A 26,172-nucleotide genomic window follows, 5' to 3' on the forward strand; every position below is an offset into this window, starting at 1 on the left:
AAAATGGGAAATTATGTCTACTATGACATATTTCAGGGTTGTATTTTCAACTACATTTGCCAAAAAATTTATTTTTCTTGATTTCATCTTTATGATTTGTGTGACCTGATGACATCATCACTTCACTCAAATGAATATTCATATTGACTGGTCAAGAAGTGTTTTCCGAATCATAACTTCCATCTTTTCATGATTTTTGTAACATTTTGTAGGGAATATTTTTTTTTCCTTTTTATGAATCCAGTTATTTGGGCCTGGAGTTCTTTATTAATTCTAAGTTAAAGAGGAAAAAAAAAGGGGGGGAGTGACATATGATATGTTACTTTACAGTTGACATACACTGTATAACTAGATGTTCATGTAGAGCATTTCATGATCCTCTTTTGACAGAGTCAGAGACGTAACCGCCGCATCTCACCCTACCATATAGCGGAGAGGTGGTGCGGCCTTGGAGAAGATCAGGAGGGATTTAAAAAAAAAATTATCAACGATGACATAGGTACTGTACACATAGATTATGCAGTTTAGTAGTGGCTGTATTGAACTAGTCCTTTGATGTGCAAGTCATGAGATCAAGGCTAGTTAAACCTTTAGGAAGACTTTTTGTATTTTGGTTCAATACCTTTTGATTCAAGGCTCTGAAAAATATGGTTCACAGATAGCAGCATTGTACAAGCAGAAAGAGAGAAGAAAAAAATCTACACAAAGTCTGATCATTGTGATCATTTATCGATCATTAAACACAGAATTTTCAAAATGAATATAATCACTAAGATTGTAAAAAATCCTTAAATTAGCAGCATGTTTCTGCATTTGTTAATGTGATATTGAAAGATTTGGTCCACACTTGTGGTCGATTGTGCGGACATTCAGTAATAAAAAGAAACGTCAATTTTAAGCATTTTCTGGAGGTAACCCCCCCCCCCCACACACACACACCTTTGCTTTGTATGACCATGATTACATGGTACTCTGCCATAAGGTTTTTTTTGTTTTACTTTTTTTTTAACTTTAACAAAATATTTTCCTTCTCCACTTTTAGGACATGGACTTGTGACAAATAAACCCTTTTTAAAGGGAGATTTCCTCCTGGAATATCGTGGAATATTGTCCATTGCTGATGATCAGGATGATGAGAATGCGGATTATGTTTTCCACTTCTCGCATAAAAGTACCGAGTATCGGTGAGTGATTTTAAAATCCTGTTTCTTCAGTTTATGCTGACTAACATTTGCATGCTTTATACATGTAGTCGAAGACTACATAAAGCATATTATGAAATATTATTATATTATGTTTTAAAAATATCAGCAAAATCATGAAAGTGTCTGTTAATGCAGTTTTTGTCTCGCCTGAACGATGTTCTGGCAGAGACCTAGTAATAGGAGTGGGCTATAAATGGATGATTCTTGATTTTCTTTTTGCAACAGCATGAAATGACAAAATATTTTGGCTTAGGGTCTGACAAAAATGTACGCCGGGCCAAACTCCATACCTGCCAACCAAAAAGCGGAATTTTTGTCTTTTGCATTTAATTAGGGGGTATCAAATATTTAGATGTTGATTACTATCTGAACACAACAATACCATTATCCATCCACCCGTCTTCTCATAACTCTTTATTATTAGCTGGTATTAACATTAAGAAAGCAAGACGCAAGAATTTCTCAAGATTGAGCGGTGTGCCTTTGTGAATTACAGCCAAAAATTTAGAGCACCTTGCATATCCGAGTCACAAGCACGAAATGCCAGTGAATATTGAAATATTGAAATACATTCTATTTAGAATCATTCACTGGCATCTTTTCAATTTGGTACCGCCCCATCAAACGTAAAAGCTTTTAGGTTTGTAGCTCTGAAAATAGAAAATGGCTACCGATTTACCCCCAAACTAGATTTTCGGGCATAACTAGTACAATCTTCCTCTAGTAACATGAATGTCATCAGTCCAATGTTGTTGCTGCCATATTTCATATCCAGTACCAGCCCACATTAGGTGGTCCACTTGTAGAGCTTCATCCCCATGGTCATTCATGTAGAATAATGTTGCAAGGACTATATGGAGGAAAAAGTGGTAGGAGGAAAGACTGGAGATATTGTAGGATGCCAGAGAAGCTGAAACTAGAATATTTATAATTTTTATAATAATAACAATGTCCCATGTGGTCGCTGCCATATTTCTTATCCAGTACGAGCACGCATAGGTGGTCTACTTGGAAAGTTTCATCCCCATTGTCATTCAAGAAGAACACAATTATATCATCTTTTAGTTCCCCTCTCTCATCCATAATAAAATCGAGTGGTTGTTGAGTTTGGAAGATACAGGTTCAGGAGAGTGAAATATTCTATTCTCAGCTTCTCTGGCATCCTACAAGATTTCCAGTCTTTCCTTCTACCACTGTTTCCTCCATATAGTCCTTGCAACAGTGTTCTACATGAATGACCATGGGGATGACATGACCTACATGTATCAGTGTTGTGGTGCCTTGATGCTTGGCCTTAAGGCCTGTTTTTTCAATGCCTTTGCCTTGAACTTGGTCTTGGGGTTTCAGGCCTTGGCCTTGGCCTTGCCTTGAGGGGGTCATGCCTTGGCCTTGAGAGTTTGGGCCTTGACTACAACACTGACATGTATACGCGTGCTCGTACTGGATATGAAATATTGTAGCGACCACATGGGACTGAATATATCCAGGGCATTTTAGGGGAAGATCGTACCAGTGCATGACCTTGAAAGAAACCTATAATTTATCAAGTAGAAAGCCAAATTTTGGTTTCAGCAATGCTAGAGAAATGGAGGATTGTGCAAACTTGATCTAAGTTAATATGTCCTCATACGTTTATACAAACCTAGACTGTGTTACTTTTGCAGCGCATGTTGTCCTCGTACATTTATGCAAACTTGAGCTGTCTTGCAATACAATGTCCTCATAAATGTGCGCAAACTTTATCTGTGTTAATATGTCCTCATAGGTTTATACAAACAAAGACTGTGTTTCATTTGCAACGTATGTTGTCCTCATAGATTTATGCAAACTTGAGCTGTGTTACCTACTTTTTTTTACCCACTTTTTTCAGTTAACACGTGCAAGCCTATGGGAGTGTGTAAAAATGGTATTATACACAGCCCCAATTGTGGCAGCCCCCCCCCCCTCTTTCAAAACGTTCCGCGGCTCCTGCTTAACTTCTTAGAAAAGTGAATATACGTTGCAAGAAACACAAATCAAGTTTGCAGCAACTCATGGGGACTTTGCAAATCTGCAGCCTGTAACATAGAGAGATACGATTAATTTTGCAATAAATCGTATCTCGATATGGTACATAATTTGCCATAGACTTGCGATTAATATTTATCGTAAGTTTAATTGCATGTTTTATAAACCCCTGGACTGTGCTACTTTTGCATGGCATTTTCTTCGTACATTTACACAAATACCATGTCCTCATAAGTTTGCGCAAACTTGATAAGTGTGAAATAACTGTGCAATAAGTCCTCGTGTGTTGCTGCAAACCTGATGGCCCGAATTCACAAAGCAAGGTTTAGCTCAGACCAAGGTTTAAGTTTAAACCTCCTTTTGTTTCGCCAAACCTCCTTTTGTTATTTATAAACCTGGTTTGTAAATAACAAAAGGAGGTTTGGCGAAACAAAAGGAGGTTTAAACTTAAACCTTGGTCTGAGCTAAACCTTGCTTTGTGAATTCGGGCCACTATGTGTACATGTAATGTCCTCATAAGTTTACAGAAACTTTACCTGTGTTAATATGTCCTCATAATTAAGTTTAAACAAAGACTGTGTTACATTTGCAACGTATGTTGTCCTCGTACATTTGGTCATTTTCAAACGTGTGAGACGCGACATTTTGAGAGACAAAAGGGCCTGTATCATTCCACTTGGAAATGAATAGTGGATCATACCTATCATATTTGGTAAATTGTAGGATGGTCTCATTCTACTACCAGTTTGAGTTAAATTCTGTATTTCTTAGAAAAATTACGACTACCGTACAAAAAGGGGCGTGAGAGACACGACAAATTTTGGACATGGTTTTTGGACTGCTATCAGTGATAATTTTATTCGTGCCCAACTAAACCTCCGACACTTCCATGACTGCTGGTACTTGTGTACTAGTAGTGTACCTTTCTAAAATATATAGTCGTAATAAATCATCTCGTCTCAGTGATAAATGATTCTCCCCTAAATACTGTGAGAGACGCGACATCCAAATCGTGAGAGACGCGACATGTCCACTTTAACTTAAATTTTTGATACTTTCTCATCAATAGGCAACAGTGATAGCACCTCAAATTGAAAGATATTAACCATTTCTTACTATCTGGTCCAAATTTGATTGATGAAATAATGCAAGAGAGGAGAAATATAGAATTTTCTAACATTTTGTGAAGCCCAGTCCCACATGTACAATTTTTTGTACAGTTTTCATTTCTCCTATAAGGAGAAGGCGGACATCCAAAAATTTTGTGAAAAATGAAAATTCATATTGTATTCACATGGTACGTGAAAGAAAATTGCCCAAAAATATCATAAGTTTTGAAATACGGCCAATTGACAATTAAAAAAAATGTCCACTTATGTTTGAAAATGACCATTTATGGAAATTTGAGCTGTGTTACCTATTCAATACAATGTCCTCATAACTTTGCGCAATCTTGATCTGTGTGAAATACCTTTGCAATATAAAGTCCTCATATGTTGCTGCAAACTTGATTTGTGTTTCCTATATATCAATGCTCGTAAGTTTACAGAAACTTGATCAGGAAAAAAGTGTTCTTCTTGAACGACAATGGGGATGAAACTTTCCGAGTGGACCACCTATGCGTGCTCGTATTGGATATGAAATATGGCAACGACCACATTGGACTGAATATATCCAGGGCATTTTAGGGGAAGATTGTACCAGTGAGCTTGTCGGAAACCTGTCATTTATCCAGTAGAAAGCCAAATTTTGTCTTCAGCAATGCTAGAGAAATTGAGGATATCTTTTCGATAAATATGCTTATTTATGCAAATTAGCCCAATCCATTGTTCATAACGGATGCTAGCACTAGACATGTACCTGATAGATTTTACCACTTTTTAATGCACTTACAGATTACAAACATAGGGTAAGACACCAAATCCAAACAAAAAGACGTACAAATCACAAAGTTATAGCTGAAAGTGTGATCTGGGGGCAAAGTGGCGGCCATTTTGGATTTTGGTTGGACCCCAAGCCAAAAATTTTGTTATTCCATGTTGAGATAGAGTATTAAATGGAAAACAAAAAAAGTAGTAATCACTTTTCCTGTCTGTTGGTTTTGTTCAACTCGCTCTTGTTTTTCTACTTGTTGATCAATTTCGTTCACACTTCGAACAAATGATCCTCAGGTAATACCAGACATGAAGTGATAAAGATGTTGAGGTCAAAGGTCATCTATTGTTTGGTTGCCCTCCACCGACCAATTCTTTGAAATTAGCCCGACCTGATTATTTATATTTTTTTTATTTGTTTTAAAACTTTTCATTCACATAGAAATTCATAAATGGCCATGCGTTTTGAACTCGCCTCCTTTTGTGTTACCATCCCCCAAAATTAAAGCTGACAGTCACGCACCTTTCAGCATAAAAATGCCAATAACTTTAAAAATATTAACTCTTTCCTGCAAAAGTATACATTTTATGAAAGGAAATACCCTGAGGATTTCAAAAATGCCATTGAAAATGGGATAGGGTGGAGTTGTAAAATGTTATGATTGAAAATATTTGAAGTGTGATGATTCCAAAAATACATTTCAAAATATATCTAGATCTGCAATTCCTTTACCCTGACTGTTAGTTTCTCATCATATTTGAATTGTTCAGGAAATTCCCTTTCAGATGATATCGAATTGTATGGGGTATCTCTATTCTATAATAGAAATATTAATATGCAAATATACGCAAATTCTCAGCACACAAAATTGTCAATTTGGAGGTTAAATTTACAAAAAAGTGATTACTAACAAAATAAAAATAATAAACATAAGCAAATAAAAGCACACTTAATTACCTTTAATTCAAGACCAAAACCATAGGTCTAGCCCCATGTATACCGAAATTATGAACGTTTAAAGCGAAAAACCCTTAAAATGCATTGTCTCCATAGAGTTTGTGTGTGTTAGTATGGTGGAATGTGACATTTTTATCACATAATTCAAGAAAAATAATACTTATCAATAATAAGTGTATACATAATGTAGCAGGCATCATTACCTTCAATATGAGACCAAAATCAATTGAATAGCCCCATGTTTGCCAAAGTTATTTACGTTAAACTGTTTCGCATGTCGCTCCCATAGATATACTGTGTACCGCTCCCCCCCCCCCCAACCGACTTTGCCATGTGTCATTCTATCTTACGTAGCGTCGTTATTTTACGCGCGAACGAGTTTATATTTGCAGATGTGATAGTTCTGTTAATTAGCTTTAGAATGCTACCAAATTCAAGACTATTACCCTATTTTTTAGGAAAGATATTAACATTTATAGACAATGAAATGTGAAAAAGCGTAAAAAAACCCAACATTTTGGGGTGGTGAGTTCAAAACACATGGCCAAAAATACATATGAAATATGTTTTTCAAAGAGTCATTAAAAATAGTCTATTGGAATTTCTTTGCCCCTCAGTAATTATTTTCCAACAGACAGCAATAGCCATCTGTTTCTGGTGAATAATTTAATTTGGGGGGATTTCTAGGGTCCTGGCGAGTTAGAGGCCAGAGATTTTGGTCCAATTTTTCATATAAGATGTCAAAACTAAAAATAAATAAAACAAAAATTAAAAAAATGCCCGACCGACCGACACTATTTTTCAAAAATGACATTCTTGGGCGACCAAACAATTTTTTTTTCTTGGCCTAAGTGAGTTGAGAACTTCCAGTACTGTGTACTATAGATCTTATTCTTGGTTTGTTCATTCTCTCCAGGATTGATGCATCAGATAGCAATTCTTGCCTCGCTAGGTGGGTCAACGATGATCATGTGCATCCAAATAGCATCATGAAAAAGGTTGCATTTGATAATAACTCCCCACATTTGTGCTTGTTTGCTTTGGTGGACCTTAAAGAAGGTGTGGAACTAACATACGACTATGGAGTAAAGAATTTACCTTGGCGGCAGGTAAATGGAACATGTTCTTGTTTGCTGATATTCTAATGTATGCACTTGGTAAAAGGTGAATCTTAATGGGAAGCTTGCTTATGAAGTAACCTAATGCTATTAGACCTTTGACATTCAAGATAATTATAATGTGATAAAAGAAAGAAGTGTACCTCAATTTTTGTAAATGACTAAATTTTGCTATATAATTAGACCTCACATTGAAAGACAGATCCACATTTCAGAATAAACCCTCAGAAAAAACAAAAACTTTCAGGAAAATTTTCTGTTAATGATGATTTATTAATTGTTTTCAAATTAAAAAGTAATTTGAAGTGCCTTGTTAGGTAAGAAAATAAAAGAAGGACAAAAAAATGTTTGCCAAACATGGTTCTGATACCTTTTATCCTCAAATTGGTCCCCCCCCCCCTCAAAAAAAAAATTGATGGCAATGGTGAGCGTAATAATCATCTTTACTATGGAGTCGTTACTATGTTTATGATACATACATGTATAATACCATACCTGTAGATGCCTTATTTGCACTTCCGTATTCGGCCAGAACATAAAAGAAAAGGAATAAAAATGGGGACAAGGTGAAATATAAAAAGGGGGAAAAAAAGAAAAAAAAAGTTTTAAAAATACAAGAAAATAAATGGAAAGAAAAGGGGTAAACAAAAAATATGGCAATGATGAAATGTTTCATGTCTTTCTCTCATGTATTGTAGCCCAGTCTGGAAAAGGAAAAGAACATACCATCTTCGGTAAGTATAGAGATCCTCAATTAGTGTGTTGAAATTGCTTAGTATTAAAACATGCATGTCCTCTCTTGAATATGTGAACAATTTCTATGTCAAATAATCAGTGTACATGTAATGTTCTCAAACACTTATGGAAACAAGTTCATTGTTGCATTGCAGTGTAATCTAACAGATTTATGCAAACAAGTGTTACTACCGAATTGTTACAATGTTTATGATACCTGTAGATGCCTTATTTGCCTTCTCGTATTCGGGCAGAACAGAAAAGAAAAGAAACGAAAATGCGGACAAAGTGAAATATAAAAAGGGAAAAGGAAAGAAAAAGAAAGTTTTAAAAATACAAGAAAATAAATGGAAAGAAAAGGGGTAAAAAAAAAAAATATGACAATGATGAAATGTTTCATGTCTTTCTCTCATGTATTGTAGCCCAGTCTGGAAAAGGAAAAGAACATACCATCTTCGGTAAGTATAGAGATCCTCAATTAGTGTGTTGAAATTGCTTAGTATTAAAACATGCATGTCCTCTCCTGAATATGTGAACAATTTCTATGTCAAATATGCAGTGTACATGTAATGTTCTCAAACACTTATGGAAACAAGTTCATTGTTGCATTGCAGTGTAATCTAACAGATTTATGCAAGCAAGTGTTACTACCGAATTGTTACAATGTTTATGATACCTGTAGATGCCTTATTTGCACTTGCGTATTCGGGCAGAATAGAAAAGAAAAGGAACAAAAATGGGGACAAGTTGAAATATAAAAAGGGAAAAGAAAAGAAAAGTAAAAGTTTTAAAAATACAAGAAAATAAATGGAAAGAAAAGGGGTAAACAAAAAAAGATGGCAATGATGAAATGTTTCATGTCTTTCTCTCATGTATTGTAGCCCAGTCTGGAAAAGGAAAAGACCATACTATCTTTGGTAAGTATAGCGATCCTCAATTAGTGTGTTGAAATTGCTTAGTATTAAAACATGCATGTCCTCTCTTGAATATGTAAACAATTTCTATGTCAAATTTGCAGTGTACATGTAATGTTCTCAAACACTTATGGAAACAAGTTCATTGTTGCATTGCAGTGTAATCTAACAGATTTATGCAAACAAGTGTTACTATCAAATTATTACAATGTTTATGATACCTGTAGATGCCTTATTTGCACTTGCGTATTCGGGCAGAATAGAAAAGAAAAGGAACTAAAATGGGGACAAGTTGAAATATAAAAAGGGAAAAGAAAAGAAAAGGAAAGTTTTAAAAATACAAGAAAATAAATGGAAAGAAAAGGGGTAAACAAAAAAAGATTGCAATGATGAAATGTTTCATGTCTTTCTCTCATGTATTGTAGCCCAGTCTGGAAAAGGAAAAGACCATACTATCCTGAATCTCCTATTTCAACTTTAAAAAAGTTAAAAGCAGAGAAAATGTATTAGAAACTTGATAATGTGCATAATTTGCAATACTACAATGAAGTACATGGACAAATAGTCCACTTAGTTTCTGGGAGAGGATACACGATTTCTAATTGGCTATTGAAAGGAGTGCAAAAAAGAAAATAATACAATTGAGACAGAAAAGAAGAATGAAAGAGAAGTTATAAATTGGACAATGGAATGTCCACATTTATATACAAAGTCGTTACATATTTCTGTGCCAGAATTTGTTGCACGATGTCTTTATTCCTTTATGGAAACAAGTTCCGTGTTACATTTCCGTGTAATGTCCTCAGACATTTATGCATATTAGTTTTATGTCTCATGTAATATTAGTCCAAACAAGAACTTTTTTGCACTGCAATTGTCCTGACACATTTATGGAAACAAGTTATGTTACATTCACAGATTAATGTCCTCACAAAGCTGTTCAATCAAGCCCTATACTGCATTAAAAACACAATTTCTTTCTCTCTGAATAGCAGAACGAGACATAGTGTGCCATTTTTATGTAAATTCAATGAAAATTATAGGGAGATTGAAAGGGATATTTAAAAATTATCTGATATTCCCATGTCACAAAGAATGCTGCAATGCATTGCATGATGCAAGCCAGACTGCTAGGTGCGTTCTGCTTTTGCTAGTTTATATTATGTGATTTTTTTTATTTTAACACCACCGCAAAACAAAAGTTGTATAGGTCGGCCACTTGGTCCGTTGGTCCATCTGTTTAAAATTTTGCTGATCAAAGCACTTCTTGTTTTTTAGAGATGCTTTTAATATTTCACACACATATAGGTCTTGTGAATGTAAAACGCCCTGTTTTCATGTGCCAGAAACTATGATGCCATGGTTACAGCACATGGCAATAAATCAAATAGAAATATTGCAGATCAAATTACTTCCTCATATTGAGCAATGGTCAGGAGATTCAGTACACACATGGAGGATGGGGTATTATAATCATCTTTACTTTGGTATATTTGTATGCCTCCGCCCACCGAAGGTGGTGCCGGAGGCATTATGTTTTCGGGTTGTCCGTCCGTCCCGTTTTCGTTCTCGCGATAACTTTAGAACCAATAAAGGTATCAACTTGAAACTTTTGTCATGTATGCTTATGGAAGGGACAATGATCTGATTAGATTTTGGAGTCATGAGGTCAAAGGTCAAAGGTCACAGAGGTCATTGAATACATGAAAATGCACTTGTCTTGTGATAATTCAAGAACGATTCCACATATCAACTTTAAACCTTGGTCATGTATGCAGATGGGAAGCCCAATGATCCATGCAAATTTTTAGGGTCATGAGGTCAAAGGTCAAAGGTCATAGAAGTCATGAAATACATAAAAATGGCTTTTTCTAGGGATAACTTAAGAGCAGTTTGACATATCAGCTTGAAACCTTGGTCGTGTGTGCAAATGAAAAGCACACTGATGCAAGCAAATTTTGGAGTCATAAGGTCAAAGGTCACAGCGGTCATTTTATACATGAAAATAGTCTGTTCTCGCTAAAACTTATAATACGTTTAACGTATGAACTTGAAACATTGGTCATGTATTCATATAGGAGGGATAATGATCTGATAAGATTTATGGATCTATTAGGTAAAAGGTCACAGGGGTCATTGAATACAGGAAAACAGACCATGGTTTAGCTTATCAACTTGAAACCTTGGTCCTTTATGCAGATGGGAAGTACAATTATCCATAGGCCATGAGGTCAAAGGTCACATAGGTCATTTTATACACGGAAATGGCCTTTTCTCGCAATAGCTCATAATTTGTTTGACAAATAACTTTTATCATGCGAGGATATGGGAAGGACAAGGGTCTGATTAGATTTTAGATTTATGAGGCCATCGGTCACATATGTCATTGAAAACATGAATGTTCAATTCATGTTCTTGCTATTATTAGTATGCAGTATAAAGGAAGTCATGTGTTAATCTTATTCAGTTAAATATTTATTTCTGATTGCGTGATATAAATGGGAAAGATAATTCTGATCACGTGATGGCGGAGGCATAAATTCCGACTGCGTGCGGTCGAGGATTCATCTAGTTAATCCAGAAAATAATGTTGTTCTCTCTCTCTCTCTCTCTCTCTCTCCAGAGCTCTCAAATGAGAGGGATGGACCTCCTGGGTCTATGGAGCCAAAAAGTAGCCATCCTGTTGCAAAAAGGTCAAAAGGTAATAATAGCATGTAGTTCAAACTTTGCTTGTAGTCCTATTTAAACCCTAATTTAGCCGGGTTTTGGGGGTCTTCTTTTGCCAGAGGTTGATTTAACTCCCCCCCCCCCCTCCCATCTTCAGATCTTGGCTACTGGTTGCACGATCACTGCAAAAATCTGCATGCAAGTAGAATATAATGTAACTACGCAATCTAAGAGTTAACATCACAAGCTATGTGCATGCCGAATTTCGGCGCGATTGCGCGATCAACGGCCGAGATCAGAAGGGGGGACCCAATAACCCCCCCCCCCCCCCCATGGACTGAAGTGATCGAAATATCCCAATGGGATTAGGGTTAATTGCATGTACATGTTTGATATGTGACAATGTACTTTAGAAGGAATTGTGAAAATTTCTTGATTTAGATGACTTTTTGCATCACATGAAGTTGTCCTTAGGTTATCAAATATGCACATGCTTTCTTTTCACTCTCCTATAAAATCTCTTTTCATTTACAGCGGAACGCATTACCTGGACAGCAGCACAACACCATGCTGTAGACACATTTTCAAAAGAAATTACAGGACATTCCGAATTCCAGGGAAAGAAGAATGTGAGGAATGTAGAAATAAGTATCCTGAACTTGCAACACTACCCTGGACTAAGATTAAATACAGGGTTTATAACATTATTAAACAAAACAAACTAAAATCCTATTGAATCCATCTTACCTCAATGAAGAAAAGTGTACACACACACATGTATGTATATAAATATGATTTATTGCACTCCATGCAAATCATGAGGTTTGATTCAATCACAAGCAAAAACAAATAAATGAATAAAATGATAATAATTCAATTGTATACTATGCAAACATTCAAATAATTTATATAAATGTCAGATAATACAAAGCAAAAAGGTTTGTAATTAATATGGATCACCTTGATAAAAGTTATAGCTGCAAGAATGGTAATTTGTATAACTGCTGTTGAATTGTCAAACCATGAACAAACTTTCTACACACAATCGGAAATTGCACTTGAGAAGAAAAAAAACGATACAATAAATTCATTGCTGAAATAAAACAAACATAAACATTCCTTTATAAGAAATATGGATGTGATTGACATTCAATCTGCATCGTACAGCATGGACTGCAATGTATTATAACAAAGAGAATATGCGTGTGTGTCAGCATTTCTTTTATAAGCAAAGTGTATAAAGGTGGAAAGTGTGCACATGTGCAGAATACTCCATCCACATTTTATAGCTGTACTGTGCATTACTTGAAATTAATATTTTTTCCTGACCTATTTGATTTCTATCCCAAGTTATGTGTAAGAGATCAAAATAAATATTCCATATTTCCACGATATTCCAGGAGGAAATCTCCCTTTGAAAAGGGTTTATTTGTCACAGGTCCATGTCCTAAAACTGGAGAAGGAAAATATTTTGTTAAAGTTAAAAAAAAAAGTAAAAAAAAAAAAAAAACCTTATGGCAAAATCATGGTCATACGAAGCAAATGTGTGTGTGTGGGGGGGGGGGGGGGGGGTTACCTCCAGAAAATGCTTAAAATTGACGTTTCTTTTTATTACTGAATGTCTGCACAATCGACCACAACCAAATCTTTCAATATCACATTAACAAATGCAGAAACATGCTGCTAATTTAAGGATTTTTTACAATCTTAGTGATTATATTCATTTTGAAAATTCTGTGTTTAATGATCGATAAATGATCACAATGATCAGACTTTGTGTAGATTATCATTTAAGAAAAATGAAGAGGTGATTTCTGAGATTTTGTACATGTAAGAGAAAAGTTATTTATGCATTATGAATGACTAACTGCATGTATGTCAAGTTCCTGTTGTCAGTGTTGAGTTTTATTAAAAACAAATCTTTGAAAATGATCTACATGTGTACTTGAAGTGTTTAAATTTGCTTGTATCTGAATGATGTAAAGTGGAACCTTGTTGAGATAAACTCCTCATGATCGCTAAAAGAGATAAATACCTGTGCAAAATAAACAGATAAAGTTTATATGTCCTCATAAGTTTATACAAACAAAGACTGTGTTTCATTTCCAACACATGTTGTCCTCGTACATTTATGCAAACTTGAGCTGTGTTACCTATTCAATACAATGTCCTCATAAGTTTACGCAATCTTGATCTGTGTGAAATACCTGTGCAAAATAAACAGATAAAGTTTATATGTCCTCATAAGTTTATACAAACAAAGACTGTGTTTCATTTGCAACACATGTTGTCCTCGTACATTTATGCAAACTTGAGCTGTGTTACCTATTCAATACAATGTCCTCATAAGATTGCGCAAACTTGGTATGTGTGAAATACCTGTGCAATAAGTCCTCGTGTGTTGCTGCAAACTTGATTTGTGTGATGTCCTCATAAGTTTACAGAAACTTTATCTGTGTTGATATGTCCTCATAGGTTTATACAAACAAAGACTGTGTTACATTTGTAACGCATGTTGTCCTCGTACATTTATGTAAACTTGAGCTGTGTTACCTATTCTATACAATGTCCTCGTAAGTTTACGCAATCTTGATCTGTGTGAAATACCTGTGCAAAATAAACAGATAAAGTTTATATGTCCTCATAAGTTTATACAAACAAAGACTGTGTTTCATTTGCAACACATGTTGTCCTCGTACATTTATGCAAACTTGAGCTGTGTTACCTATTCAATACAATGTCCTCATAAGTTTACGCAATCTTGATCTGTGTGAAATACCTGTGCAAAATAAACAGATAAAGTTTATATGTCCTCATAAGTTTATACAAACAAAGACTGTGTTTCATTTGCAACACATGTTGTCCTCGTACATTTATGCAAACTTGAGCTGTGTTACCTATTCAATACAATGTCCTCGTAAGTTCACGCAATCTTGATAAGTGTGCGTGGTTGACCTCTGTCGAATGCTGAAATATGACATTTTAACATTAGAGAAAGCCACCTCAGACGTATACCAAAACAAGAATCATGTCCTCTGATGTATAGGTCTATGATAAATGTTTAAACTTAAAAAAACGCATTCAATGTTGTGAGCGTCCTTTAAAGCATTCTCTTTTTTAGGGAGTCTTTTCACCATTATGTCCATTAGAGCTAGATAACACCTGTCCTCAAAAGAAGGTAGTTTACCATGGTCCTCGGACATAATAGGCGTGTATGTACGTGTGTGTGTGTGTGTGTGTGTGCGTGTGCGTGTGTGTGTGCGTGTGTGTGAGTGTGTATGCGTTTGTTCAGGGGGAGGGGGTTTGTTCAGGGGTAGGGGGTTGGGGCAGCCCTATGACGCAAATCAGGGCCATCAAATCATGGTTACTTTAGCGAATTGTATGCATTACAGTTAGCTCTGGGGGCGTTTCATGATACATTATTAGTCGGTGTTTTTCACCGACTAATATCATTTTCACCGACAATTTAGTCAGCACTGACTACATTTGACCAATCAGAGGCCTGGAAAATAGTCGGTGACAAAAGAATTGTTGGTGAACATGATATTAGTCAGTGAAAACCACCGACTAATTGTTTCATGAAACGCCCCCCAGGTGTTTTGTTTCCGTAAGGCCAATGTCTAGATATGCCACTGCTCCTTCTCCATTTTACCCTGCAATGTCCTTCACGGAGCTCTACATAAATAATGATGATGATAACAACAATAATGATATTAAATAATAATAACAAAAGTGCAAGCGGATAGAAATTTAGTAATTGATTGTCTCTTTTGTATAAAATAAACCCATGAAGGTATATGCATGAATATTTAACCATGATAAGTTAAGTGCTATACGTAGGCCCAAACCGATTTCGAACAAACCCATTAGCATGGTGAATTGTAGTCCAGATTCTGTCCGTTTTTATATATTTTGTTTATTCTTCAATCATCTCAGCTCTCTTCCCTTGCACGCATCCCACACAGATCGCGCGACCTCGAAAATACACCCGTCGAAGACGACTGACTCTGGTTTAGCGTTGAGCGTATAATGTTTTCTCAGCTGATTGGGCGCCCGACACCAGGCAGTGGGCAAGGGCAGCGTCTCACGAAACCGTCCGAAGTACAAGTACAACGAAATCCCATTGAAATGCGTGTTAAACTTAATACACGCATTTCAATAGGATGTCGGTGAACTTGTACTTATGACAGTTTCGTGAGACGCTGCCTAGGTGTTCAAATATTATTCCGCCTGGACAGCATCAATATCCTAAACTTCTTCATCCTACTTATGAGTGTCCTTGAACGATTCCAGTAAAATGGTATTAATTATAATAGTATTGATGATGATATTAATAACTAGTGCAACCGAATGGAAAAGTGATAACCAGTTGGCTACTCCGCGCGAAATAAAGCTTTGAAGTATCCGAATAGTGAACTTTAATGCATGTGGATAAATATTTCATTGAATTTCATCAGGGTTTTGATCTCGTAAAGATAGGTTGGCATTCAGGAGCTAGTTACAAGCATGTTGGCTCGAATGCAATCAAAACTGAAACCCTATGCCGATTTTGGCGTCATAATATTTTATATTTTGAGCAGCAATAACTTAAAGATAAAGACCAGTTATGTGACCAGTTCCAGTGATTGCATTGTGAAAGAAACGTTGTGAAATCGATCAAAAAAGGTTGATCATCCAGCATAGATGTACTGCAAGGTTCTGGAATCATCAAAAGGATAAGAAATTTGGCCCAGCCTTCATAAAGTTGCAAGCACTGTGCACAGAAAGATGTATTTGGGACTACGCACACGTGCGCGACACGTGCGTTTTTATCTCTCACATCCCAATAGATAAACTAATTTACCAAATATATTGATTAGTAGGCGGTTTCCCGGCAAAATTGTTATCATCATGTATTATTCAAAACATATTCTTTCACATGATTGGTAATAAGAGCTTCCATTTCATTTTTTGAAATTGGGGCGTTTCCAATACGGGTCTTTACCTTTAATAATGTATGATCCACATTTCATGACCTGAATGATCATTGCTTTGTCTAAAGCAGTCGGGTATGTTAACAAGCTATTCGTGTTAACAAAAATTGGTTCAAGGAGGTAGTCAATGAGCAGCGTCGAAATGGAATGTGCGTGCAATCATTTTAACCACATATGCATGTGCATTTTGGCAATAACAACCGTCAATTTCTCGACTTTATACTAATATATGGTAGACCCATCTTATAAAACAAATAATACTTGTTTTAGCTAGTGCATTATTGATTTGCACTTCACGAGACGGACAATGAACTCGACATGTCTCGTGCATTATTCAACTGTGACTTAACCTGCTTGCATATTCACCAATGCACTCGCAAAATAATTTGCATTATTTGTATGATTATTACATGCCCCCAAACAAAGGTAAAATAATTTGCTAAAACGACATTACGAACAGTCAAACGAAACATGGACAAGAAACAAAAAAGTGGGGTGAGGGAAGGTGGACGAAGAACATGCTATGTTTAATAATGATGATGATAAACTTGATGTCATCTGAAGACACGAATGTCTCATTCCATTTTCTTCAGAGACGAACCTCGATGAGAAATTGGTTTTGACATCTTTATAATTGCAGCAAAAGAACTAATTTCTCACGAGTGAGCGACATCGGAGAACCGAGATTCATTGAAGGGTCATTTATGTGCAATTGCGGGGAAAATGATGGAAACGAAAACGTCTTCTAATTCATTTAATGTATCGCACTCTGTGCAAGAATGACTTTTATGCGCCTTCTGGTTTTCAGTAATGGATTGCACGATGTTGGGTGTGATTATTAAAAAAAAACCTTTCTCTCTTTCTATCTCTCTCTCTCTCTCTCTCTCCCTCCCTCTCTCTCCCTCTCTCTCTCATACTCCCTCTCTCTCTCTCTCAACCCCCCTCTCTCTCTCTCTCTCTCTCTCAACCCCCCTCTCTCTCTCTCTCTCCCTTTCTATGTCAGTGTCCTTCCGAACGATCATCACTCTTAGAAATCATGGCCACGATCATTAAAAGGCATCTAAAATGTAGATTATTTCAACCTTTAGAGTGCTTATCTCATCAAAAATTCATTCGACTTGTCGAATCGATGATTAGGAAAGTTTATATATATAAATGTACGTGTTTTCTCTACGAAATATTGGTTGTCAAGAAAGAAGATTGCATGTATATTTATCTTTATTTTTTCTAGAGGCTCTTTTTCGAGTAGGCTTAGGAAATTCCAAATCTTTATTTTTTTAGTACGGATGAGAATATCTGTGTGTATGATTTGACCGATTGAATAAATTCTACCGTTTTAAACTTCGTAGTGGATAACAAAGAAAGGCCTCGGACTACCGTTTATGTGTTTATTAAGCTTGAATTGAAGTATATTTTTAACAATAAAGGAGGAAGGTTTGCAAATCGTCCCGTTATTCCTTGATAATGACGTCGACGTCATTTCATGAATTTCATAAGTGCCTAAATTGATGCTTTATTGAATGATATATTATTGTAGTTTGCATTGATCTGATTTGATATGATTTTGATTTAGTTATATTTCGTTTCAATATGAACATGGTTAAGAATTTTTAAAGTAAATATAACTTCAATAATCATGACAGAAAACAATGTAATACGATTGTTTAATAGACAAAAATATAGATATTGAAGAACTGAAAATGATAAGAGAACATTGGTGAACTAAATGTACACAGTGATCGGGAACATGAGCGAATGCGATGTCGTTATATAGGCACGTGTTCAAAATATATACATATATTTCCCCCCCCCCCCCTGTTGTTATAATTTCTTAGGCTTCCTTTTGAGGATTGGTGTGTTAGTATCCTTTCTCCTTTGAATCTTTGGTAATTTGTTTGGATTTAATATATGCTTGAGCAAGGCACTAGAGCTATATTGCTCCTCTCCACTCAAATGGGTACCGGGTTAGATGCGTGAAGGTCCGTGTGATTGGATTAGCATGTGGAAATCCCGTAGTTTATTTGTGTGCTCCCCGGGGAGTGGAGAATGTCCTCTGTATTGTGCGGAATAGAAATTGAATCCAGTGACTTGCGTAATGATAATACATTAATAAATCGTTATTTTTGTTTTTATCATTATCATTATTATTATTAGTATAATTATTATTTTAAGTATTATTAATATTATTACTATTTTTAATTCATTTTTTAAAATTCATTTGTATATTTGTTCTTTTCAGTTCACTGCGCTACTAAGAATGAAAGTGCACCCAAGATGCTGGCTGAAACACTTGCTAAGAATTACGGATCGCCCTCCATTAGGCCGGTCAACAATGCATCAAAAACAGTGGTTGTCTCATTTCGAGTTCTGATCTCACAAGTCATCTTATTCGTGAGTATATGATAAAAGATCTGATATGACGAGAGAAAGGGATTAGAGCGGTGGAGGGAAAGAGAGAAAGAGAGGGAGGGGAGAGGGGAAGGGAAGGGAATGAGAGAGAGATTGGAAGAAAATGAGAGAGAGAGAGAGAGAGAGAGAGAGAGAGGGGGGGAGGGAGTTGGGTGAGGGAGAGAGAGAGACAGAATTGAAACAGAGAGGTCTATAGAGAAAAAGACAGAGCGAGTGGATTAACATTAAATGTAAAAAATGAAATGAGTATCGCTTGCGTGAAACTAATCAAATTAATCAAATATATATACCCCCACGTAGACCAAGTGTCCTTTTTTCACGCTCTTAATTAATTCTGCCAATAAATAAGAGAGAGAGAGAGAGAATCAGATACTACACGTAGACCAACTAGTTTTCTACCTTTCACGCTCGTAATTAATTCTGCCAATAAATACGAGAGAGAGAGAGAGAGAGAGAGAGAGAGGGGTGAGGGATAGAAAGAGATATACAGAGAAAAAGACGGAGCGAGTGGACTAACATATTTAAATGTAAAAATTGAAATAAGTATCGCTTGCATGAAATTAATCAAAGTAATCAGATATAATATATAAAAACTCCACGTAAACCTAGTTTCTTACCTTTCACACTCATAATTCTGCCAATAAATATTGCATTAAGTAGAACAATATTTCTACCAGCTGCATTAAATTGATTTGATGATTTGACATGTTTGTATTTGCAATTCACTGCATTGTGTATATTGCGCAATAGTCATGAAGTTGGGCATGACTCATTTTATACAGCAAATATTTGCGTTGGATATTTGGACAATTAATTGCAAATAATTTCGAAAATATACATGTTGATAGTCATGGGAACGCATGTGTGTCCAGGCTACATCCGTTTGTGTTGAACTGCATAAAGTCGAAGCTGAAGAAGCGCTCTCGCGAAAAAGCGCAATGGAGCAGCGTTATCATTTAAATACAAGTCTCTTTAATTACAATGTACATTTATCATCCGAATCATTTGAAATTCAATGTGGATATTAACCTACCAGCGAGCAGATAAATCATAAATCTGTCTTGCGAGAATTGAATTTGTAATTAAATCCCCGCTGTGTGTTGAAAACTCATTCGGAATCTATTTAAGATATTGTACAATATAGATAGGGGAGTCATATTTCTTTATAGAATGATCTAGCATGCGTCGAGAAATGTGCATGTGTACCAATACAACATCATGAATGTCAACACAGGAGTGGCTCAGGGTTCAATCCTTGGGCCCCTCCTGTTTACAGCCATGATAAACGATCTTCCCACGCATATAAGTAAAGGGAATGTTTATATGTACGCGGATGACACAACAATATCCGTCCATGGAAACAGTCCAACAGATATTGAAATCCAGCTTAACAATGTAATGCAAGAAGTAAATGAATGGGTTGACAGAAACAAGTTGATCCCCAATCCAGAGAAAACCAAAGTCATGCTAATAGGCTCAAGACAAAAATTACATCGGTTTTCAAATCTAAAGTTGCATGTTACATTAAAAGGTAAATCTGTTGAATGTGTTGATGAATCTAGATGTCTAGGTGTAACCATAGACTCTAGCCTTGACTTTAAGATACATACTGAAAAGGTGTCTTTAAAGGTGAAACAAAAGCTAGGTGTAATAAAAAGATTAAAGACATATTTTTCTACTAAACAATTATCTGATATATATTGGGGGTACATTATACCCCATGTTCTTTACTGCTGTAATGTATGGTCGCGCAGAAGTGTCGGGAATTTCAATACCCTAAACAAAAAGAGCTGCCTACATAGTATCAAATAAGTTATGGGATATACCGTCCCTGGATGTATTACAGTCACTATGCTGGCCAAATCTTGATAAGTTGTTCTGGAATACAATGTGCTGCTTAATGTATAAATTTGTAAATAGAATAACACCCGGAATCGTTCATGACAGATTTATACTCGTCGACGATGTTTCAAAACGAATAACTCGCAACACAGATAAGAAGATGCTGCGATTGCCAAAATGTAAAACAGAATTTTTTAGGAAGTCATTCATTTATTCAGGGAGTGAAATTTGGAATGAGCTTCCACTTGAAGTTAAAGAAGCACAGAGCCTAGCAGTCTTCACTATGAACATGATGGACAATGAAAGCAGACAAAATATACAGTTCCTCAGGTAGACAAAGGAACATCCCTTCACTGCTATTATGTAAAAATGTGTAGAACAGGTGAATATGCATGTGACACCTGTTCTACACATTTTTACATAATAGCAGTAAAGGGATGTTCCTTTGTCTACCTTAGGAACTGTATATTTTGTCCGCTTTCATTGTCCGTCATATTCACAGTGCTTTAAGAGAGCTCTACAAGAAATTCTCACATTATACGGTGTTCATTCTGCATAGTTGATTTTTATCATTATCTATTCAGTTTTCTGTCATGTTACTTGACTCCATTACCATACAATGCTTAATTTATTTTCATAGTTGATTTTATCATTATCTTTTCAGTTTTTGTCATGATACTTGACTCCATTACCATACAATGCTTAATTTATTTTCATATTTGATTTTATCATTATCTATTCAGTTTTTGTCATGTTACTTTACTCCATAACCATACAATGCGTACAATTATCATTACTTAACTGTTGTTCTTTTGTGCAATATTATATTCAGTTAATGTATTCCTATGTTTTGGTTTAATTTATTTTTCATAGTTGATTTTTTTCATTATCTATTCAGTTTTCTGTCATGTTACTTGACTCCATTACCATACAATGCTTAATTTATTTTCATAGTTGATTTTATCATTATCTATTCAGTTTTTGTCATGATACTTGACTCCATTACCATACAATGCTTAATTTATTTTCATAGTTGATTTTATCATTATCTATTCAGTTTTTGTCATGTTACTTGACTCCATTACCATACAATGCTTACAATAATCATTAATGAACTGTTGTTCTTTCGTGTAGTATTATATTCAGTTAATGTATACCCATGTTTTTGTTTAATTTATTTTCATAGTTGATTTATCATTATCTATTCAGTTTTTGTCATGTTACTTGACTCCATTACCATACAATGCTTAATTTATTTTCATACTTGATTCTATCATTATCTATTTTGATTCAGTTTTGTCATGTTACTTGACTCCATTATCATACAATGCCTACAATTATCATTAATTAACTGTTTTCCTTTTGTGTAGTATTATACTCATTTAATGTATTCCCATGTTTTTGTTAACTTATTTTTGTAGCTGATTTTTATCATTATCTAAACCATACATACATTGTGTTAAATGTTTAATAATCCGATATTGTACAGTTCTAATCGTAATTCATGTATTTTTTCATGTGCTGTTTTTATAATCAGGGCTCTGTGGAAGACCAGGTTCTTATTTTTGTATACTGAACAGACTACCCTCAAAAAAGAAGTGAAATAAATAAATAAATAAATAAATACAACTACAAATATACAGACACATCCTTGTTTTATTATTTTCTTGTAGAAAGCTACTATACGAAATGAATACGATTAACCAAGAAAACTTCTGCTGACAAACCATTGAATAACGCTTTGCCCTTTGCACACGAAGCGTATGACGGAAGAATCCGTCAGTGGCTTGCGTTGTCTCTGATGCGCCATATGAGAACGACATCGCACAGAAAGTAAATGCAAACTAAACACTACAAACAATAGTTTGATTTACAGGTATACGAACCCCTTTCTTTAAATCATTAGCGAAGGGAATGACGCAATCGCAGTGACGCCTCGTATACAGTGAGAATGAGTTTCAAATTACCATTGCGATGCGATGCAATTTTGGATGAAACTCTTTAGTGCTAGGTGGGTAAAAAAAAATAATTCATGTAAGCGTAAAGGAAATAATTTATGTATGCGTTTAGTGCTGATACGTGAGGCCGATTGGCGTAATATTGACGGATTTATTGCACACGAGAGTTCACTTTGATTGCGTCATTAGGCCTACATGTGTTAATCAAACCTATGAAATAAATGATGTCAGTTACCTTTAAAGTCAAAGCAGTGTCGGCCCTACTGATTTTGCACTCTCAAATGGACGATTTCACCAAGTCAAAGACCGCGCCACTCGCTGATTCAAGCTTACGTCGAGTAATAAATGACGCCTTGAATTCAACGTGCATAAAGAGAAGTGTATACTTGATCATGCCTAGAATTTAGGGGGATCTTGGATCTTGTTAGGTTTATGTTGGAGTAAAATATATTCTGACAAGATTACTTCTACCCTATATCGGGAATCCGTTTAAATGAAGCAAGTTCCGTTGCGTACAGTCTGAAATTGTATTGACACAGCTCACTAAAAATTAAGATTTCAAATCTTGTCCCAAAAATAATTATCAAATATTTCTTTCTTTTTAGGATGAACGGAAACAGCATGTCCAGCTAAGCGGATGGAGAAGGCAGGTGAGTGACGGATGCCCCGCTCGGGATCTTTGGGGATTGGCGGATTTAGGGAGGGGCACGGGGCACAACGGCTCCTTTCTTCTGTTAAAACCAGAATGGCATACCTTAAAGGTAAAGACCAGTATTGGAAACGCCCCAATTTAAAAAAATGAAAAGGAAGCTCTTATTTCGAATCATGTGAAAGAATATGTTTTGACTAATACATGATGATAAAAAAATTGCCGGGAAACCGCCTACTATTTGATATATTTGGTAAATTAGTTTATCTACATGGTCTGTGAAAGATAAACGCACGTGTCGCGCACGTGTGCGTATAGTCCCATATACATCTTTCTGTGTACAGTGCTTGTAACTTTACGAAGACTGGGCCATATTTCTTATCATTTTGATGATTCCAGAACCTTGCAGTACACACCAATACTTATATACTAGATGATCAACCTTTTCTGATCGATTCCACAACGTTTCTTTCACAATGCAATCGCATTACCAGTACTAAAGTTTATCTTTAAGTACAATCAAAAGAAAAAAGTGTCCCTTTCAGATTTGTTCCCCCCCCCCCCCACCCAGTTTTGAAAAACCTGAATCCGCCCCTTTTATCAAGTCACTGATCTTGATACTACCATGTCAGATACTACTACTTCATATCCGTTAAAGCCCTTCTAACGTGTTGGGAGGCCCACAAATTGATGGCAAAACTTCACTTAAATTGTATCATTATGTGAAAGTTGATGTCATTTCAAACACATTTCTGCAAAGATTTTCCAAACAAATGTGTTTGAAGTCGAATATTGATGAAAGAACACAACAGAAAACCCAAATTATGTATTCTTTTATCAAATTTTTCTTTAAACTCATTCTTTGTGGGGAAATCTTTGCAGAAGAGTGTCTTAAATGCCTTTTTCACGTTATGATACAATTTAAGTGAATTTTTGCCGTAAATTTATTTGGAGAATTTGGGGCTCTTAATATTTTAGAGGGGCTTAAGTATATTATCAAATCCTCATGCAATTTTATTGTAATACAACAGACATTCTGATTAGTTGATTATGTAGTTACTATAGGAACAGTGGTGTATTACACTTTGGAACCATCATAAATTAAACAAATCGACTAAACCTTTCTGAAATTCACAAACATTGCATCCAGTTAATAAGTTGATTGGACAGAGAATGATTTTTTTTCTCAAATTATTTGAAAATGATGTATTAGGTTTAATATTTGGAGCAGAGTTTATTACGTAACATTCTTAAGATGCATTCGAACTCATTGCACGATATACCAAAGATAAAGCAAATATATGTTTGTTAATAAATGGAAATCGGCTGAGAGGAAGAATTATGATGGTGATTATGATGATTGTTTTAATTGTTCATCATAGGACTGGCGAGATGAGTTTCTACAATGGGACCCCGATGATTACGGCGGATTGAAGACGATAACATACAGTAAGGATGGCATCTGGAAACCAGATATCACCCTCATAGAAAAGTAAGGAGTAAAAATAAATTACTATTAGACTTATACACCAGTCACAACGCCAAACTAGGGTGGGGGAAATAAAGACAGAATGAGAGAAAGAGAGAGAGTGAGTGAGTGAGAGAGAGAGAGAGAGAGAGAGAGAGAGAGAGAGAGGGGGAGAAAGAGAGAGAGAGAGTGAAGGAGGAAAACATGGGGAACTAATGATAACGACATGCTCTGAGATGAGTAGAAAATGGTAGTAGTGGAAGATAGTCAACCTGATATGCCTGCCATATACAACTGTTAAACGTTCCCTTAACTCTTCGCAGTGTCAACCAGGACTTCATCAATGAATTCAGCGCCGATGTCATCGTCACGTACGACGGCAGCGTTACGTGGTTCACCCCCATCATCCTCACGAGTGCCTGCATGGTCGGGGTTCGATACTTCCCTTTCGACTTCCAGACGTGTCAGATGACCTACATGTCGTGGGCTTACGATTCCAACGGCATTTACCTACAGTTACCGACCAACGAAGATCCTAATCAGGTATCCTCATCCTAATCCTAATCTTAATCCAGATCTTAATCTTAATCCTTATTTCAATTATAATCTTTTGTCGCATTATATTCTAAATCCTTATATCAGATGTTATTCTAGTCTCAATCACACTATTTTTGTCTTAATCCTTATATCAGATGTTGTTTTAGTCTCAATCTCAATTTTATTCATAATCCTAATCCGACCCTACAACCAATTATAATCCTACTTCTTATCTCGATCCAAATTAGTAATCATATTTCAATTATAATCTTGGTCAAAATATATAGAAAGAATTGTAACCGGGTCGAAGTCCGGCCATACTTTTGAAGCTTCTTGCAAGAGGAGACAACAATGAGAAAAGACCGTTTGAAATCCTCTTTCTACTCGATCTGAAATGAAAACGTGTTCAAAATATGCTAAGAAAACAGACTGCTTTTGGGAAGAAACATTTTTAAAGGGGATATTAAGCACCATAATATTACACGCTTACACTGAATCTTTTCAGGGAAAGAGACGCGACAGCTAAATATTTTGTGAAATTACGCGGATATTTGATCACTACGCTTCTGTAGAGTGCATTTAGTATGTTATTGTTATCGCGTCGATCGTTATCATTAATTAATTTACAAACATATCGACGAGAATGTTATCGCCTAGCTACCATCATTAGTAGCCCATTATGTGTACACCTGAATAGTGAGATGCAGCCGCAGCCGCTAATGCCACCTGCATCGGGCAACGATTCGAACATAACACTTTTAAATCGAAAAATATAAATGTATTAAAGTTAAATAAGCAAATGCGGGTGGATACAGGTTTTTATAGTGAAGGGAGTGGAGGGGAGGGGGGGGGGAACAA

At 35.8% G+C, this 26,172-nt stretch overlaps 1 protein-coding gene and 2 long non-coding RNA genes across 6 annotated transcripts in view; 2 read left to right on the forward strand and 1 right to left on the reverse strand.

Annotated features, from left to right (window-relative positions):
• Positions 1-26,172, forward strand: part of LOC582635 (neuronal acetylcholine receptor subunit alpha-9) — a 43,400-nt gene that overhangs the window by 10,714 nt on the left and 6,514 nt on the right. For both annotated transcript variants that reach the window (XM_030991770.1, XM_030991771.1), the window contains exons 2-5: positions 18,691-18,842; positions 23,266-23,310; positions 24,692-24,801; positions 25,101-25,320. In XM_030991770.1, coding sequence (XP_030847630.1) covers positions 18,691-18,842; positions 23,266-23,310; positions 24,692-24,801; positions 25,101-25,320 — 527 coding nt within the window. The remainder of the gene's footprint in view (positions 1-18,690; positions 18,843-23,265; positions 23,311-24,691; positions 24,802-25,100; positions 25,321-26,172) is intronic.
• Positions 75-12,994, forward strand: LOC115926690. Of its 3 annotated transcripts, none has more exons than XR_004065214.1 (6): positions 75-499; positions 1,043-1,184; positions 6,961-7,153; positions 7,861-7,896; positions 11,435-11,512; positions 12,013-12,994. It is a non-coding gene; the product is annotated as an uncharacterized LOC115926690 (long non-coding RNA). The 3 variants fall into 3 exon arrangements; XR_004065215.1 differs by lacking the exon at positions 7,861-7,896 and adding an exon at positions 8,779-8,814; XR_004065216.1 differs by lacking the exon at positions 7,861-7,896.
• On the reverse strand, positions 13,043-14,721 carry LOC115926691. Its single transcript, XR_004065217.1, has 2 exons — positions 13,686-14,721; positions 13,043-13,513 (listed from the first exon to the last, which is right to left on the reverse strand). It is a non-coding gene; the product is annotated as an uncharacterized LOC115926691 (long non-coding RNA).

This window comes from Strongylocentrotus purpuratus, unplaced genomic scaffold, assembly GCF_000002235.5.
Source record: "Strongylocentrotus purpuratus isolate Spur 01 unplaced genomic scaffold, Spur_5.0 spur5_scaffold_2, whole genome shotgun sequence".
Taxonomy (NCBI): Eukaryota; Metazoa; Echinodermata; class Echinoidea; order Camarodonta; family Strongylocentrotidae; genus Strongylocentrotus; species Strongylocentrotus purpuratus.